Source organism: Artibeus jamaicensis, unplaced genomic scaffold, assembly GCF_021234435.1.
Source record: "Artibeus jamaicensis isolate MK-2021 breed Jamaican fruit bat unplaced genomic scaffold, CSHL_Jam_final scaffold_847, whole genome shotgun sequence".
Taxonomy (NCBI): domain Eukaryota; kingdom Metazoa; phylum Chordata; class Mammalia; order Chiroptera; family Phyllostomidae; genus Artibeus; species Artibeus jamaicensis.
In genome coordinates, this window is record NW_026522057.1 from 31,314,842 (window position 1) to 31,331,695 (window position 16,854).

A 16,854-nucleotide genomic window follows, 5' to 3' on the forward strand; every position below is an offset into this window, starting at 1 on the left:
GACCTCAGTGGGAGAGCAAGGCCTAGAGCCCATGGTTTCTGCCCTCCTTGGGAGTGTCCGCCTCCACTGTTCAGCTAGGTTGGGTCCTGGGGATGACCAGGCCTGGCCACTTCCTGTTGGGAGGTGCTGACAGAGCCACCACCGGGATTCCACAGACCTCGTGGCATCTGTCGCCCCTGCAGGTCCATCAGGGGATCCTTCAGTCCCAGCAACCCCAATGAGATGGGACCCATGGCCCTGGTAGCCCCTACTCTGGGACGTGACTTGGGCTCAGCCAAACCCAATGCTCCACAGATGCTCTTTCTGTTTTTGGACAAAAACACTAATGATTTTTCTCTCCACAGGCACAGTTTGGGAGTTTGCTTTCAAAAAAGGAAAGGAGCCCCAGCTGGTGTGGCTCCGTGAATTTGAACACTGGCCTTTGAGTGAAAGGTCGCCAGTTCGATTCCTGTGCGGGGCACGTGCCTGGGTTGCAGTCTCTGGTTGGGGCCGTGAGGCAGCCAATTTTTTTTTTTTTTTTCCTCACGCACTTACGTTTCTCTTTCTCCTTCCGTTTTCTTAACTAAAAATAAAGTCTTTAAACAAAAAAAGGAAAAGAAATACACTTCCGCAATGCGCGGAGCCCAGGCCAGCCGCCATCGCCTGTCTGCCCCGTTAATGCTTCTCCCCGAGGGAGGGATGGGGGAGGGCAGGCCGAGCGGGCGCAGCGCCTCAGTTGCTTCCGTCATCCCTTGAACTCCACTTCCGTCGCCAGGTTGACGTTCCTCTCGCGGTCCCCTAAAGGCTACTTCCGTCTGGTGGGTGTGTCGGCCCAGTCTGACGCAAGTTCGGTCAGCGCAGGCGCATATCCCATTCCTAAAGTGTTACGGGAGTTGTAGTTTTCCCATAAAGGCCCTGCCGAGGCGGCACCTGTGGCCGGAAACCGTGGCTTTCTGCTCTCGGTGGGGCCGGAGCCCATGTAAAGTCGGTTCCGTAAGGGCACCAGGGGGCGCTGGACGTTAGAATTGTCGGGCGACTGCTCCTGGGACAGGTTTAGGAACGGACCGGAAGTGCGTGAACGCACTGGCGGCGGAATGGTCAGTTTTAGTCTCTTGGACTGAGACTGCAGAGGTTGGGCGGGTGGGCGGCTGTGGGCTTCGGGGACAGGTGGGAAAACCTCTGGACGTGGGCCGCCCGTGGCGCGCCCCTCCCGGCCTTCTGGGCGTTCGGGTGCCGACCTCGCCCTAAGGGTAGGTGCCTCGGCGTGAAGCTGAGGCCCGGGGAGGGTCGGCAACTTGGTCAGATTCGCTCCTGAAGCGGGGTTCGTGCCTGCATCTGGCCGTAGGAGAGAGCGATGTTTGAAGTGGGGTGCTTGCTGTGCGAGAGGGTCAGGAGGGGGCGGGGCCCAGTCCCACCCACCGGGTCTGCTGCTCTCGCCGCCGGCTGCTCAGCATGCTCTCAGGGTGCACCTGTGTTTTAGCTCCCCTGAGCACCTGGGGCCGCTGCCACCCACCGACCATGTTCCTGTCGAGCCTGACTTCTCAGCTGCTCAGGGTCCTTCCCCGGACGGGTGAGTGGCCCCGCGGGTGCAGATAGGCGCGATACACATGGGGTTAGGAATGTGTGGCTCACTAGTGGAGGCCAGGGCCTGGCTGCACCGATGGCCCTGTCAGCAGCCAAGCAGACCTGGTGGCGGTGGGGGTGGGGGTGGGGAGTCTGACACCCCACCGCTTTGGAACATCAGCACAGGTTCAGGCCAGGACATCCCACTTTGGGATGGAGCTTCTGCCCCCAGCCCTATCAGGTCCAGGTGGCCATGGTTGGGTCTGGTGTGGTCCTGTGGGTGCTAACTGCCGTGGTGTTTCCCGTAGGCCTCAGCCGGCCCTGGCTTGTCTCAGCACTGCTGGGCAACCGTGTCTGCAAGCCGTGCTACAGCACGCAGCCAACAGGCCCGAGTCCGGCTGCCATTCTCCCCAGCAAGGGGGTCCACCTGGAGCTTGAGGAGATGCTGGTCCCCAGAAAGATGTCCATCAGCCCTCTGGAGAGCTGGCTGACTGCCCACTACCTCCTGCCCAGACCGGGTTCTGGGTCCCCGGGGACTGTAACTCCCGACCAGCTTTATGAGTGTCCATCTAGTTGGGTGGGGGAAGGGGCTGAGCAGGGGGGTGAGGGCAGCCAGGATGCAGCCAGTATGCAGTGCAAAAACGTGCTGAAGATTCGCCGGCGGAAGATGAACCATCACAAGTACCGCAAGCTGGTCAAGAGGACCCGGTTCCTGCGCCGGAAGGTCCGTGAAGGACGCCTGAAACGGAAGCAGGTGCGTGAGGGTCCTGAGCCGAGGCAGGCCCGGTGGTTGAGTGCAGGGCTGTGCCACCAACCAGTCCAGGTCCCTCCCTCTGCCCGCAGATCAAGTTCGAGAGAGACCTAAGGCGCATCTGGCTAAAGGCGGGCCTGAAGGAAGCCCCTGCAGGTTGGCAGACCCCGAAGATCTACCTAAAGGCAAAATGAGTGTCGAGTGTCTCCAGCCTGTGTTCCTGCCATTGTCTGTTGTAATAAACGCTCAAAGAACTGCGCCTTCTCCTCCCCCCCGTGAGCTGCCTTGGGGCCCAGGCTAGCGCCAGTCCCGGCAACCAGAGCCCCTCCGGAGAAGATTGGTAGTCCCTTGGCCAAGCTGGCCTTCATCCGGGGGCCTGGCCCACGGGAACAGCAGCCTTACAGTTTGTGACTGTCTGCCGGGGAGACAGCGGCGAGCAGAGGCACTGCCGGGGAGGCACATCTGTTCTGCTGGGGGAGACAGCCTCTCAGTGGTCACCCAGGGGGCAGAAGTGCCACCGGGTGACAACGGTAGGGGGTGGGGAGTGCCTAGGCTGAGGTGTGACGGGGGGGGGGGGCGGTCAGGGGCCTCACTGGGAAGACGGGGAGGGGAGGCAGAAAAGGCCCCGGCACCCCTTGAGGTGACAAGAGGTGGTGTCCTGTAGGCTCCAAGGTCTGGTCCTGACTGACCCTCTGAGCCACCCTGTTCGGGGTGGCTGGGGGCCTCTGGCCTACTACCAGCTCCTAATCCGCTGCCAGTGCCCGGGGCCTGAGTCTCTGTGGGGAGCAGAGGAGGAGTGCACTGCCTGAGAGGGCTGGAGGCCCTGGGCTTCTGCTCTGGCTGGGGCGGGCCTGAGTTGCTGCGGACGCTGGTCCTGCCCTCTGCACCTGCTCTGCTCCGTTGGTCAAAGGGAAGGAAACCAGTCCATCCTTTCTGAGCTTCCTGCCGTTCCCCCAACTGTGTAGGGCCACTTCCCACAGGCCATGGGGCTCTTTGTCACAGCAACAAGTGCAGGACCCGGCTCTGAGCTCCCTGCAGAGGAGGCGGAACACTGCCATCCATGGGGCGGAACAGGCCACGCTATGCCAAGAGCTCATGGAGCCCCTGGGAGCCTGGTGGCCCTGCCCTGGGTGTGCAAGGGGGGCCCTCAGGGGACCTGGGGCCATTGAGGACACAGGCCTGCTTCAGCTCCGGCTGCCAGGGAGCACAGTCAGGCCCCCTGGGGGCCCCTGGGGTCTGGGCAGAGGCCAGCACAGTGGAAGGGCTTGCTGGCCCTGGGAGGCCCCCGGCTGGGGTCAGGAACATCCCTCCTGGGTGTTGCTTTCCCCAACTGGATTGGGTCCAGGGTCTCGGGGTGACTGTGGTGAAGCTGCCCTAGGGTGGAGTGGACCATCTCAGCCTGGCAAAGTCTCAGCTGCAGTCCCAGGACGAGCTGTCAAGTCCCCGCCTGGGGGTGGCATTGGTCTCTGTGAGAGAGCTGGAGGGTGACATCCCCGCTGCCAGGCCCGGCTCCCAGAGGCCTGCCCATGCCCCACGAGGGTTCTGTCGGACCCTTGGGGATGCGGCCAGGAGTGTTTCCCAAGTGCATTAGTGTAGCTCTCCCTGTCTCCCTGGAACCCACACACCACGGACGTGATCACAGTCTCCCTGGGGCGCGGAGCCGCTGCTCCGTTGTTGGAGGGGCCACCGAGGCCGGGAGAGTGCAGAAAAGGAACGGGGACTGGACTTCAGCGCCTGAGGAGCGTGCGCCCTTTCGGAAAACATTTTGTTGCTGAACCTGCAGCCAGAGAGCGGGAAAGGAGGAGGGAGGGGGAAGCTGTGAATTCAGACAGGAGACCTGAGCTCGTGTGACGGGACTTCAGTGTTTGAGTCAGGCTGGGGTGTGGCTTTGACAACTTTTTAAAGATGTTTTATGTATTTTTAGATTGGGGAAGAGGGGAGAAAGAAGGAGAGAAACATCGATGTGCGGTTGCCTCTCATGTGCCCCCTCCCCTCCTGGGGACCAGGCCTGTGCCCTGACTGGGAATCGAACCAAAAACCCTTTGGTTTACGGACCAGCGCTCAGTCCACTGAGCCACACCCGCCAGGGCGAGTGATAATTTTAATCAAGATGAACCCTTGGGCAGGTCAGACTGGTTTTATACTTTTAATTTAAAACAACTATGCACCTTTCTAGGACTTTTGAAAAAATTGTCCAACTACAGTTTTCCGTCTTTTACTCCCAGCCCCCCCCCAGTGCTCCCCACCTCCCTCCCATTCCCACCCCCCTAGTTTTTGTCCATGTGTCCTTTATACTTGTTTCTGAGGAGGTTTTTTTTTTTAATGATTTTATTTATCTTTAGAGAGAGAGCAAGGGAAACATCAATGTGAGGCTGCCTCTTGCGCGCCCCCTATGGGAGGCCTGGCCTGCAACTCAGGCATGTGCTCTGACTGGGAATCGAACTGGCGACCCTTTGGTTTACAGGCTGTTGCTCAGTTCACTGAGCCACAGCAGCCAAGGCCATTCCAGGACATTGTAAAAGGTACTGTGGCCTAATACAGTAGCTTCTGGAAGAATTAGATTTACTCATGCAAAGCTTAGCTAAGTTTTCCTAAATTTCCTGGTCTGGTAAGTTATTTTTTTCCCCAAAAAGCATGTTAAGGTCTTGCCAACGTTAACGTGTGTGTAACGGCGTGAGGGTGAAATCACGAGTGTGTACAAAGGCCGATCTCTCCTGCACCGTCTGTTTCATTGACCCACTCCTCCCTCCGCCCTGTGCTCTACTGTCTACGATGTCACCACCCCCTTCGCCGTCCACGAGCCCCTGGACCCTGGGATTTTGCTCTGACCCCTCTCTGGCCTGAGCTGTGACCTGTTCTGATCAACGGAATGTGGGGCGACACTGCCCAGCTCAGAGCTCAGGCCTGCAGGGCTGGCGAATCCACCGTGGGAGGACAGAGCCCGGCCCAGGCCACCGGGCGAGGTGGCTGCGAGGGGAAGGCAGGGCCCCGTGGGCAGAGAGGGCCCCGCTGCCCCAGGGGAGCCATCCCTGCCCCTGCTGCCTACGTGGGGCACTGTGAACAAGCCCTCCCGTCAGTCCCACCAGGGCTCCTGACCCTCACTCGGCCGTGCTTGGGGGGCCGAGACGCTGAAGCCCCCTTCCAGCTCCATCCGCACTTGGAATCCTGTAGGAGGAGCTGTTTATTTCCTGTCACGTCAGTGTGGCCTCCTGGGTCCCCACTGTCTCATCCGCTGGGCGGGGCCCTGGGGCACCGCAGCTTCCCTGGACCCGCCCCGTTTTGCTAGCACTTCCTGCCCTGTTGGCTCAGCAGATTCTCTCCTCGTCCGCTCTCGCCCTCCCGCCGCAGGACCTGAATAAGCCACTTCCCCGGGAACCAAGGCCTGGGTGTGGGGTGCGCTTGTGGCCTCTGCGCTCTCTCAGGTGACAGGGCCGGGACACTGAGGGGCGGGGCTCCCACCATCTGAGACCCGTGTGCTCCTGTGTTAGGTTCCTGAGTGTGTGCCCAGTAGCGTCAGAATTGGCTGCTGCAGCCCGGGTCACGGCATGAAGACACTGGTCCCCTGTCCAGGGAACCCCAGTGCGGACGGTCAGGCCGCAGAGACCCCCACGTTGTGCTGACAACAGTCGACTGCTGGCCACTGAGGCTGTTGAAGCTTATCACACGACCGTGTAACTGGTGGAGCACAGGCACCCAAAAGGCACAAAGTCACCGCCGAGCCAAGCAAGTGTGTGTGCGGTGAAGAGGGAGGGAGGCCGGCTTCACGTCCAGAGTGTGTTCTAGACAGAGGGACCCCGCTCTCCTCTGCAGGGTGGGGACCATGGTCCTCCAGCTGGGCCGGTCCCCACCGGGCTGAGTGCTTGGCCTGGTGGCCCTGTTTCCGGCTCCAGATGTCGCATGCTGGCATTCCGCATCGTCGCCCGAGTGACCCTAGCCTGGCCACTGGCAGCCGGCTCCTGGTGCCACCTTTCCCAAAACCGGGCCTCAGATTCAGAATTTGAAAAACTGACTTTTTTTTTCCTGGCTTCAGCCACAGACATTTCCCTCTCACAGCCCTGCAGCGCGGGAAGTGCAAGGCCAAGGCAGATCCAGCTCCCGGCCGGGGCCTCCACGGCGTGCAGGGCCTTTCCTGGGAGTGTCCGACCCTCACTTGTCTCCCGGGTCCCCCCAGACCACACAGAGGCCTCCTCCCTCATCACAGGGGACGGGGGATGTGCCAGGTGACGGCACCTACTGCATGGGGACAGCCCTCAGGCCCGTCCCCAGTGTGAAAGCCCCGTACACGAAGCCGACAGAGGAAGTCACATCAGGGGGCATCCGGCCTTCCTGGGCTGCTTAGGCACCAAGTGATGCAGTTTGGACTGTGTTTGCCAGGGACGGGGACAGTGTCCGTGTGTCAGGCGGCCCTGTCCACCCAGTGACCCCAGAGGCACCAGACACCCTGTGAGGACCGAAGCCCTCACTTAGCGTTTTGCTGTCCTCCCTGCGCACAAGACGCTCACTCCAAGTGGCCGTCCACAAACACGGAGAAAGTGTGTCGGCCTTAGAAGAGCCTATTCTCCGCCCCCCGGGCCTGCCGTGCAGCCCGGCCACGCAGGTTGCCGCTGTGCTTGCACTTCCCCGCCACGCTGAGCGTGACGTGGTGGGGGTGGACTCCCCGGGAAGGAGGGCCGAAGGGCCGCTGTGCAGCTGCTGGTCTCCATGCCAAACACCAGAAGCAGATGACCTGGTGTGTGTTCCGCTTGACCCCAGACCCGCGACAGGAGGCGGAGCAAACAGACCGCACCTCGGAGAGCTGCCCTTTAACCCTGGGTCCAGCAAGGGGGCCTCACGGGCCACAGGAAGCTCCCGTGGACAGTCTCGTGCCACTGGACCCTTCCGAGTTCAGAAGCAAATTAGGAAACAGCTAATGTCGCTGACTCTGATGAATCTCAGAAAAGGTGAAGTTCTGTAGGAAGCCATGCAAAACGCTCCCTGGGCCTGTCCAAGGAAAGGACGACGGCGGCTGGGAGACAGGTCATGCCCGTGCCTCCGCCGGCTCGGCTGGTGTGTGGCCTCCAGCAGGAGGGACACCCCGGGCTCTGCGGGCGGCTCAGCAGCCCCACCCCGCACAGCAGGGAGGCCTGGTCCGGTGGCGCTGGACAAGCCCTGGGCAGCCCCAGGTGCAGTGGGCATGCTGGCTCCCACAGGGACAGGGCTGTGGGACAGTGACTGTGGCCAGGCCAAAGCTCTAAGATGGCGACTGCATGTCCTGGGCACTGGTGACCCCGCAGCCATGGGACGGCCTCTTGTCGAGCTCGGCTCCAGAGCAGGCGCGGTGCTCACGGAGCTGCCTGCCTGCCGTGTGGGCAGCTGCGGCGGAGGCGGGGCCTCCCGTCCTGGCAGGTGCAGGGCCAGCAGGTGCCTGTGCCTCTCCGGGGGGCACAGTGGTGGGAACCGAGGTGCAGCTGCAGCTGTGCTGGGTGTCACACATGGAGGCCACGCTCCAGGTCAGGCATCGGAAGCCACCCACGAGGACACAGGACGCGTGTGGCCACAGGAGGCTGGCCTGGTGGCTGGCTCCGCCCCCCCGGGCCCCAGCCTCCCAGAAGAGGGACGGGCCGTCCCCCCGACTCCTGGGGTGCAGATGGACGTTTGTGCGCAGCTCGCAGTGCAGTCGGTGAAACTGCAGCCAGATTTCGAAACCAACGGGGCACCGGGGCAACGGGGACTGGTTCCTGCGTGATCGGAGAGGTTAAAGGACAGAGGTCAACCAACCCTGGGCCTGCGGTCACAGTCCTACTTGGGACCCGACAATCAGCAGGTCTCTGCGTGTCGGCCCCCACAGGGGATGGGCCCAGCACAGGGGAGCACCTGCCTTCAGCCGCGGTCCCCGACCTGGTCTCAGGAGAAGGCCGGCTGCCCCTGCAAGATGCTTGTGTGCGTCCCAGCCTTTCCGCCCGCCGGCGTGCACTCTCAGGCCGGCGTGCACCGCGGGCCCCTGGCCGTGTGGATAGCCTGCCTCCCCGGGGGGAGACCAGAGAACTCTGCTTCGTGGGCCACGCCCAGATCTCTGGGGCCGTGGGGTCCCCTGCCTCGTGGCGAACCATCGGGACTCCAGAAGCAGGAAGATCACACATGCTAGTGACCGCTGCCTGGAAGACCGGTCAGCCCCAGTGCTGCTTATGGCCTGTGTCCCGCTCTGCCCGCATGTTGGCGGTGCACCGGGCCCCTCGGGGGCCCCCCACCACCCTGTGGCCAGCAGCCTGCGCTGACCAGGGACGCCAGCTGCTTCGGCTCGTGCCATAGGTGGCGGTCCCCGGGAGACAGCCATGTTGGTCTCCTGCGGCTGTGTCCCAGCCTCCGCATGCTGAGCAGCTCACCGCACCCCCCCATCGCCGTGGGGCACCCTCCGCTGGGGGGTGGGGGCGCCCCGGGTGGAGTCTGTGTCAGCAGACCACCCTCTCAGCGGGGTGGTCTCTGCAGGGCGTGGTCCCTGTCCTCCTTGGGGGGTAGTTAGGGCTGCCCTCGGGGTCTGGCCGAGCGGTCCCCTCTGGAGGCCCCTTCCCAGCAGGGCTTGCAAGGCAGGCGGAGCTGCCTCCGGTCCACTCTGACGGGGACCCTGAATCGTGGTGTGACACCCGAAGCACTGTCCCACCATGGTCACCACTCCTGCCAACACTCAAGGAGGCCCACAGTGTGTGGACACAGCAGCTGGAGCCCCAGGGAGCGTCTGAAATCTGTGTCCGGCGCCTGGTACTCAGACGGCTGTTTCCCTTGAATGCCCTGTGAATCCCGATGGACCAGTCGGCACTGACCAGCCAGGCATTTCCTGCACCTCCGGGCTGAATCCCCCGCCAGGCCCAGGCCGGCTCCTCCCCGTGGCCTGCACTGGCCCCCCCTCACCTGGGAGGCGGCTTCCCTGGCCATCACTTGTGGGTGTCTCTCCCGGAGAGGCCACTGCTGTCCCTCAAGGAAGGAGCCCCCGCTGCAGCCCCGTGATGGCACCGCTCCTGGTGTGCAGGACGACCCTGAGGTCAGCAGGCGGCTCTGCATGCAGAGCGCCTACTGTGTGCGGGGCGGGGCCCGGCACCCCCTGCACTCTGACTGCCCCAGCCCTGCACACAGTAGGCGCTCAGCAGACAGCCGGGGGGGACCACGTGTGTGAGTGTCAGGTTGCGTCTGAGTGCCTGTGGTTTTCTGCCCTGTGAGCCAGGCCGCCTGGAATGTCCGAGTCCCCAGGAACAGGAGCCAGAGTCCTCTTCTCCGCGCCTGCTGGCTGACCCTCATGCGGCCACGCTGCCCAGGACGGGGAGGGGGCTGGGCCAGACCCCTGAGTGGGGGGACGTCTGTCCTGATGGTTTTCTCCCCAGATGGAGGGGCCAGGCAAGGCCGGGGGCTCCGTGGACCATTGGCACTTGAGGAGGAGCTGGGGTCTCAGGCCCTGGCAGTGGGAGGGGCCTGTGGCCTGGTCGGCAGCCCAGCTGCCTGCCGGGCCTCTGCTGTGGCCATTTCCTGCTCAGGATGGGGGTGGGGGGGCAGCCTGTCACTGCTCCTCTCAGCCTCACTGCCTCCCGCAGAGAGAAGGAGAAGGACCCGTGGGGCAGGGAGGAGGGGGCTGTGCCGGTCGTCCCCTACACCGTGCCTGTCTGTGCCTGCCCAGCCAGGCGAGGCGGTCAGCACGCCTGCAGGGGCGTTCCCCTCAGACCCCTGTGTGCGCTGGGGCTGAGGTGAAGGTCAGGTCCAGAGCAGGAGGACCCTCAGCACTGGGGCCCTGAGGCCAGGGACCCACGAGTGGTTCAGGGTGTACGCGGGTGCCCCCAGGCTCCTGGTGCAGGCTGAGCTGACAGGGTCCAACCTGCCTCACTCCAGCTTGGCGTGGCTGGGTGGACATCCTCCCCCCACGGGGGCGGGGACAGAGGACAGAGATGGAGAGACAGATGGTGGGCGGGGGTGCAGAGGGGTGGAGGGCGGGGAGGGCGGCCACCGCACTAACACAAACCAGTTAGAAAAACAGGAGAGAGGCCAGGCCTCAGGGCCTGCCAGGCGGCTTGTTTTTCCAGAATGAAAGGCCCAGGGAGGAGCTGGAAGTTCTGATTCCATTTTGGAAAATGGGCTCCGCCCCTCGGGGCCTGGATCCTGCGGAGGAGCTGCCGTCAAGTTGGGGGGGTTCCCTGCTGTCACCCCATCCACTCTGCAGCTGCACTGGCCTCCTTCTCTGCCTGGACAGGCGGGGCTGCTGGCCGATCTGAGAAATGGGGGACCAGGGCAGGGGTCAAGGGTACGACCCTAGCCCACCAGCGACCGGGGCTCGTGGCGGTAGTTCAACCCAAACAGCTCTGAAAAATGCAATGTGGGCTTTTGTGGTCGTTTGGATTTTTTGAGGTTTGCTTAACTAGAAGGAGCGGGTTTGGTACACAGCGTGTGCTCTGTTATTTCGCATTTGTTTATGTGACTTTGTAGGTTTTCCCAGAGTTTCAAATTTGTGCCTTCTGCGGGGGCGGGGGGGGCACTCCTATACTCCCTCCTTCCTCCCCTCTCCGGGTGGGGTGGGGGTGCCCCTCTGGGCAGTGCAACCCAGGCTTGGTTCCAGGGACTCCAGACTCTGCCCTGGATGCTTGGCAGATGTTGGGGGGCAGTTCGGAGGGGTGGGGGTTGCTCCCCCACCGGCCCCTCAGTGCCCTTGTCGCCTGACTCCTGTGACAGGGGCCATTCCTGCTGCCCCCCAGCCCCTCGCAGGGCCAGCCCTCTTCTGACCCCTGCCTCACCAATGAGCAAGTGCAGCCCCAGAGGAGGAGGGCAGCGTCCTCTGGGCCAGCAGGACGTGGCCCTGCCCTGGGACACCTTCTCCCGGCCCCTGGCCTCCAGCTCCGCAGCAGGCTGAGGGCACTTTGGATAGGCTGCCCAGAGATTCGGGGCAGTGCCTCCCTGCATAGTGGGGTGAAAGGATGCTCACCCCAGAACTCCAGCCTCGCAGCAACCCCTGAAGGGCCCCCACGTGTCACAGGCATCCGGGGCCGTACCCGCAGGCCCTGCTGCCCTCCGAGGGCTGGGCCGGGGCCCCTCTCCAGGACCGGAGCCAGAGAGGGGCGAGGTCTCTGCCTGGACTCCCCTCACGGTGTGGGACTTAGTGGCCACAGCGCCCCCTCCCCCCAGGCCAGACTAGGATCGGGGAGGCCAAGGGGCTGGGCGGGAGCCGAGGGGCGGTCTACAGCCTGCCGACCGGCCCAGGGCTCCGTGATGTCATGGCGGGTGCGAAGGAGGGGGCGGGGGCCGGGCTGTTTTTCTGGAGAGTGGGAGCTGGAGGGAGAGAGACAAAGCGAGGCCGGCGGGGCCTGCTGGCAACGGCGCCATGGAGCCTGGGTCCCAGGTCTTGCTGTGGAAACTTCTGCTCCTGCAGAGTGAGTTCGGGGCGGGGGAGTCAGGAGGCACGGCCACCAGCGGGTCTGAGCAAGCTCGGGTTCTAGGCAGATCCGCCTGCCTGAGCTCTAGCCCAGAGGGGTGGGACGCCCCCAGCCCCCATCCCCCGCTGGGAAGGGGCCCCAGTCTGGGGGCCCTCAGAAGGAGCAGCTCACGACAAGGGCGCCCAGGACCCGGGAGGGTGTGAGGGTTTAGAAGCCCTCCAGAATGTTCATCCACATGATAGCCGGAGGTGGAGGCCAGGGAGGGCAGGGAGGCTGAGGCAGCAGGCTGGGTCTGTCCTGCACCCCGCTGCTGGGAGAAGTCCCCCAGGCCTGTGCTCCCAGCTGTCGGGAGGGGAGCCGGTTGGGGACCGCGGGGCTGGCGGGGTCTGTTCCAGCCTTTCTCCGAGGTTCCCAGGCCCCCAGCCTGCCCCAGGCTGTCCTGCTGACCGGGCACATTCCTCCGTCCCAGGCGACCAGCCACATCTCCAGAAACTTGACTCTGCGGAGGCAGCTGGAGGGGTCACTCCCCGTATCCAGCGTCTCCGTGCTCCAGAAACCCACCGATCAGAAAGGCCAGCGGAGCTCCAGCCTGGGCACTGGGGGTGGGGTGTGGCTCCCGTGGACGGGCCGGCAAGGGCTCGGGTGGCCTGGCCCTCAGCAGGTGCAGTGCTGGCCACACCTCACACCTTGTGGGTCAGGCTCTGGTGGCCTTGCTCCAATGACGTTGGGCCTTTGGTGACCAGCCCCACTGCTCCCCTCCGAAGGGCAGGTGCTGTGGGACTGGCAAGGGGGGGCCATGGGAAAGGTGCCTGAGCCACGTGGGACTAGAGGAGGCGTCCGTGTCCTCCTGGCTGGTCTGGCTTGTCCTCACCCGTTCTCTGGGTGTTATTAGCACCCACCTCGGTGAGGACTGCAGAAGGGACCGGGGCCTGAAGCCCTGCCCAGGGTGCTGGGGACGCAGAGGCTCCGGCCGCAGCTCCCCCACATGACCCACTCTCCCTCTTCCCCCAGGTGCCACTGTGCTGCTGTCCTCAGGTTAGTGACTGTCCTCCACTGCCTGTGGCTTGCCCCTGCCCCGCCCCCCGTCTGGCCAGCCCCACCCTGCGCCTGTCCCCTCAGGCCCACACAGCCCCCAGTGACCTTCCTCCCCACTAGGGCCACCTGGGTCGGTGCCGGCAGGCAGCTCCGTGGTGTCCGAGTCCGCAGTGAGCTGGCCGGCCGGGGCCCCGGCCGTGCTGCGCTGCCAGAGCCCGCGCATGGTCTGGACGCAAGACCGGCTGCATGACCGCCAGCGCGTGGTCCACTGGGACCTCAGTGGTGGCCCGGGCGGGCGCCCCGCGCACCGGCTGGTGGACATGTACTCGGCAGGGGAGCAGCGTGTGTACGAGCCCAGGGACCTCGGCCGCCTCCTGCTGTCGCCCTCCGCCTTCCACGACGGCAACTTCTCGCTGCTCATCCGCGGTAGGGGGCCATGAACCGCGGCGGGGGCTGGGGGAGGCGCAAGCCCAGCCCGTGGAGCTCATGGCCAGTTTCCTCCGGGCCGCAGCGGCGCAGGAAACGGACCAGGGGCTCTACACCTGCAACCTGCACCACCACTACTGCCACCTCTACGAGAGCCTGGCCGTCCGCCTGCGCGTCACTGACGACCGTGAGTGCCCCGCGCCCGGTGCCGCCCCCTCCCTCGCTCCCTCCCTCCCCCGGCCCCCTCCCGGTGCTGACCGACCTGCGTCCCCCAGCCCGGGAAGTCGGTGCGCACTGGGACGGTGAGAAGGAGGTGCTGGTGGTGGAGCTCGGCGCGCCCGCGCTTCTGACTTGCGTGAACCGCGCGCACGTGTGGACCGATTGGCACCTGGAGGAAGCGCAGCAGGTGGTGCACTGGGACCGGCAGCCGCCCGGGGTCCCACACGACCGCGCCGACCGACTGCTCGACCTGTACGCGTCAGGCGAGCGCCGCGCCTACGGGCCACCCTTCCTGCGCGACCGCGTGGCAGTGGAGGAGGACGCCTTTGCGCGCGGCGACTTCTCCCTGCGCATCGCCCCGCTGGAGCCGGCCGACGAGGGCACCTACTCCTGCCACCTGCACCACCACTACTGCGGCCTCCACGAGCGCCGCATCTTCCACCTGAAAGTGACCGAGCCCCCCGCCGCCGCCCCCGCCGAGCCGCCCCCGCGGGACTCGCCGGGCAACGGCTCCAGCCACAGCAGCGCCCCCGCGCCAGGTGAAGGAGGCTGCCCCGGGCGCCTGGGGAACATCTGAGAGCCGGGAACTGCCACCAGGGACCTGGGGTCAGCGAGGGGTGGCCCCCGCGGGCTGTGGCCGCCTGTCCCTTCCCCAAGATCCACATGGCACAGGAAGAGTGGCTCGGGTGGCGGTGTCCCGCGTGGCCAGCTCCCTGACCCGCCCCGGCACGGCCCCTGCAGATCCCACGCTGGCGCGAGGCCGCAGCGTTATCAACGTCATCGTCCCCGAGAGCCGGGCCCACTTCTTCCAACAGCTGGGCTACGTGCTGGCCACGCTGCTGCTCTTCATCCTGCTGCTCATCACTGTTGTCCTGGCCGCGCGTCACCGCCGCCGCGGAGGTGAGCGAGCTCCGAGCCTCTGCGCGGGAAGGAGGCCAGAACTGGGGCCAGAGGAGGGGCCTGTGGTGCTGAGGTTCGGTGCCAGGGCAGATGGCGGGCAGGGGACCCCGTGACCTTCGGTGCTGGGGCGGGGCCCAAACTGTCCCCAACACCCGTCTCCCTCCCCAGGTTATGAGTACTCGGCCGGGAAGTCAAAGAGGTGAGTGCCCCCTCTCGCTGTCCTGGGCGGCCAGGCCCCGCCCCACCTGCCGCCCTAATCTCCCCTCCCCCTCCTCCTCCAGGAAAGACGTGAACATGGCGGAGTTCGCTGTGGCCGGCGGGGACCAGGCATTTTACAGGACGGAGGATATCCAACTAGGTGAGTCCCCCTCCCCCATGCACACAGGAACACAGGGGTGAGGATCCGGGAAGGGGGGGCCGGGGAGGCTCGCCCGAGGGGCTCATTTGCCCTCTCCCTACCCCAGATTACAAAAACAACCTCCTGAAGGAGAGGGCGGAGCTGGCTCACTGCCCTCTGCCCGCCAAGCACATCGACTTGGACAAAGGTGAGCGGCTGGGAGCCAGCCTCCTGCCCAGAGAACCAGGCTGAGTCCCAGTCCATGCCTTCCCGGACAGCCCCACAGGGGGTCCCCTGCCACCTTAGCCTTCCAGAAACCCTGGGGGCAGCCCTGCAGCCACTTGGAGGGCAGCCACCCACCCGCGTGTCCCCTTGGCTTCCAGAGTTCAGGAAGGAATACTGCAAGTGAGGTGATCAAGCTCCTGGCCAGCCAGTACATCCTCCTGACTGACCCTGTCCAGCTCGTGTGGCCCCCCCGCAGCGGCTGGTCCCGCTGTCCTGGAACTTGGAGTGGGTTGGTGCAGAGCGAGGCTACAGCCAGAGCCCTCTCCTGGGAGCTGCCCCACCCCAGCAAGCAGCAGTGGGTTCTGTGGGCCCTGGGGACTCTGAGGCCCAGTCCTCAGGGGCTGGCTGCAGGGCCTCACTGCTGGCCCTGCCCCCTGGGCACCTGATGCCCTCACTGATGTTCACCAAGCCCTCAGGCTCTTCAAACCCTGGTCTCTGGGCAGCCGCAGCCGAGCAGGGGCAGGGCAGGGGCAGGGGCAGGGCGGCAAGACACCCTGCAGGGGGGCTCAGCAGGGACTCAGGAACTGGGGTCGGCTTCTGGGCGTCTCCAAGCCTTCCTGCGGGGAGCTGCCTGCTGGCTCCCAGTCTGCACTGTGGTCCTCCGGCCAGGCTGCCATTGGCTGCACTTGGGGACCTGAGGATGGCACCCCCCCAGCGGGGGGCTGGTGCCCCTCTGTGCCGCCTCAGGCCCCCAGGGGCCGCCTCCCTGGGCCCTTTCTCTGCTTCCCAGCCTGCTCTGGCCTCCTTCCCCATAAGCTGCCTTGACAGTCTCTGGGCTCCAGGAGACTTCTGGTCCCTCCCTGGGCTGGAGTCTTGGGGCCGCGTATCATTTGGCTTCTGTTTTGACAGGGGAGGGGTGAAAGCAGTTTTAGAGCAGCCTGTGGGGCCACTCCCGACACCCACATTCACTCCTCCTGGGAAATCGCCACCATCACAATAAAGACCCTATCAGATTCTTAGACTCTGCCCCAGGTGTTCCTCTGCTGTCCCTGCCCCTCCCAGGGGGCCCACTCTGGGCCTGTGAGCCCCCAAATGACCAGTCCCATGTCACCAGAAGGCCCACTGCCAGTATCCACATGGCTAGAAAGTCTGGGTGGGGTGTCCTGGGAAGACAGACCTTAGAATCCCGCAGCACTTATGCCTGGTTGGGGCGGAGTTTGGGGTCGTCAGCTCCTGGGGTTTTTTTGGATGCAGGGGAAGGGAGCACGCTGGTGGACTGAGGACAGAGACCGGGTGTCAGTCTGGTCCTCTGAGAAGCAGGTGGGGCTCCATGTGGGAACATACAGGTGGGGGGCAGGAGGAAGCATGCGCCTGCAGACAGGGTGCCGGTGTGACCCTCCTACTACAGGGCAGGGGCTGCGGGAGGGAGGAGCCCATGTCTCCCAGCCCCGACGCTACCCCCCCGACAGCAGGGAGCAGGAAAGCCTGGCCGTCACCCTGTGTTTGCACAATCCCTGGGAGCTGGTGTGTTTAGAACACGGCCTGCTACACGAGGAGACAGCAGCCACCCCCACGCTGGGCATCTGAGCGTTTGCCTTGGGGGCTGTTTCTGAGAAGAGCAGTGTCAATAAACTCACACAAAGGAAATAAAGCCACGGGACCTATTACTTTGCAGGTGCCAGAAATGGGGCTGGGAGGAGGGCAGCCTCCCGACCCGGCACAAGCCAACAGGAGATGGAAGCTTCTGCTTCTTTCAAGGTGGCTGGGCAGGGATCGCTCATTCTTCACAGCGGTTATTTTAAAGGGTGCCCAGGAAAAGCACGGTGAGAGCTTGGGTGGGAACCCTGTCTGAATCCAGATTCTGCGGCCGTGAGGAGTGTTGTGACACTGGCCAAGGCCAAGACCCAAATAGCCAGCACCTCCCTGCCCTGCCCAAGATACACGCAAGGACCCACAGTGGCAAAAGCAGGGAGGGAGGCTGGCCCTGGAGCTGTGGCTTGTCTGAGTGTGCCTCCCTCCCAGCCCAGTGACTCCTG

At 64.4% G+C, this 16,854-nt stretch overlaps 2 protein-coding genes across 5 annotated transcripts; both read left to right on the top strand.

Annotated features, from left to right (window-relative positions):
* Positions 1–968: 968 nt before the first annotated feature.
* AURKAIP1 (aurora kinase A interacting protein 1) lies at positions 969–2,548 on the top strand. Of its 2 annotated transcripts, none has more exons than XM_037147012.2 (4): positions 969–1,076; positions 1,460–1,549; positions 1,851–2,296; positions 2,386–2,548. In XM_037147012.2, the coding sequence occupies exons 2-4, from the start codon at positions 1,498–1,500 to the stop codon at positions 2,485–2,487; spliced, it is 600 nt and encodes a 199-aa protein (XP_037002907.2). In that variant the 5' UTR covers positions 969–1,076; positions 1,460–1,497; the 3' UTR covers positions 2,488–2,548. The 2 variants fall into 2 exon arrangements, with proteins under 2 accessions (XP_037002907.2, XP_037002906.2); XM_037147011.2 differs by lacking the exon at positions 969–1,076 and adding an exon at positions 1,083–1,229.
* A 3,051-nt stretch (positions 2,549–5,599) lies between these two features.
* Positions 5,600–15,837, top strand: MXRA8 (matrix remodeling associated 8). 3 transcript variants are annotated; one of them, XM_037146898.2, is made up of 10 exons: positions 5,600–9,308; positions 12,688–12,711; positions 12,832–13,137; positions 13,223–13,324; positions 13,413–13,895; positions 14,098–14,256; positions 14,425–14,455; positions 14,538–14,614; positions 14,721–14,801; positions 14,977–15,837. In XM_037146898.2, the coding sequence occupies exons 3-10, from the start codon at positions 12,933–12,935 to the stop codon at positions 15,000–15,002; spliced, it is 1,164 nt and encodes a 387-aa protein (XP_037002793.2). In that variant the 5' UTR covers positions 5,600–9,308; positions 12,688–12,711; positions 12,832–12,932; the 3' UTR covers positions 15,003–15,837. The 3 variants fall into 3 exon arrangements, with proteins under 3 accessions (XP_037002793.2, XP_037002791.2, XP_037002792.2); XM_037146896.2 differs by lacking the exon at positions 5,600–9,308 and adding an exon at positions 11,552–11,673; XM_037146897.2 differs by lacking the exons at positions 5,600–9,308; positions 14,721–14,801 and adding an exon at positions 11,558–11,673.
* The last annotated feature ends 1,017 nt before the right edge of the window (positions 15,838–16,854 follow it).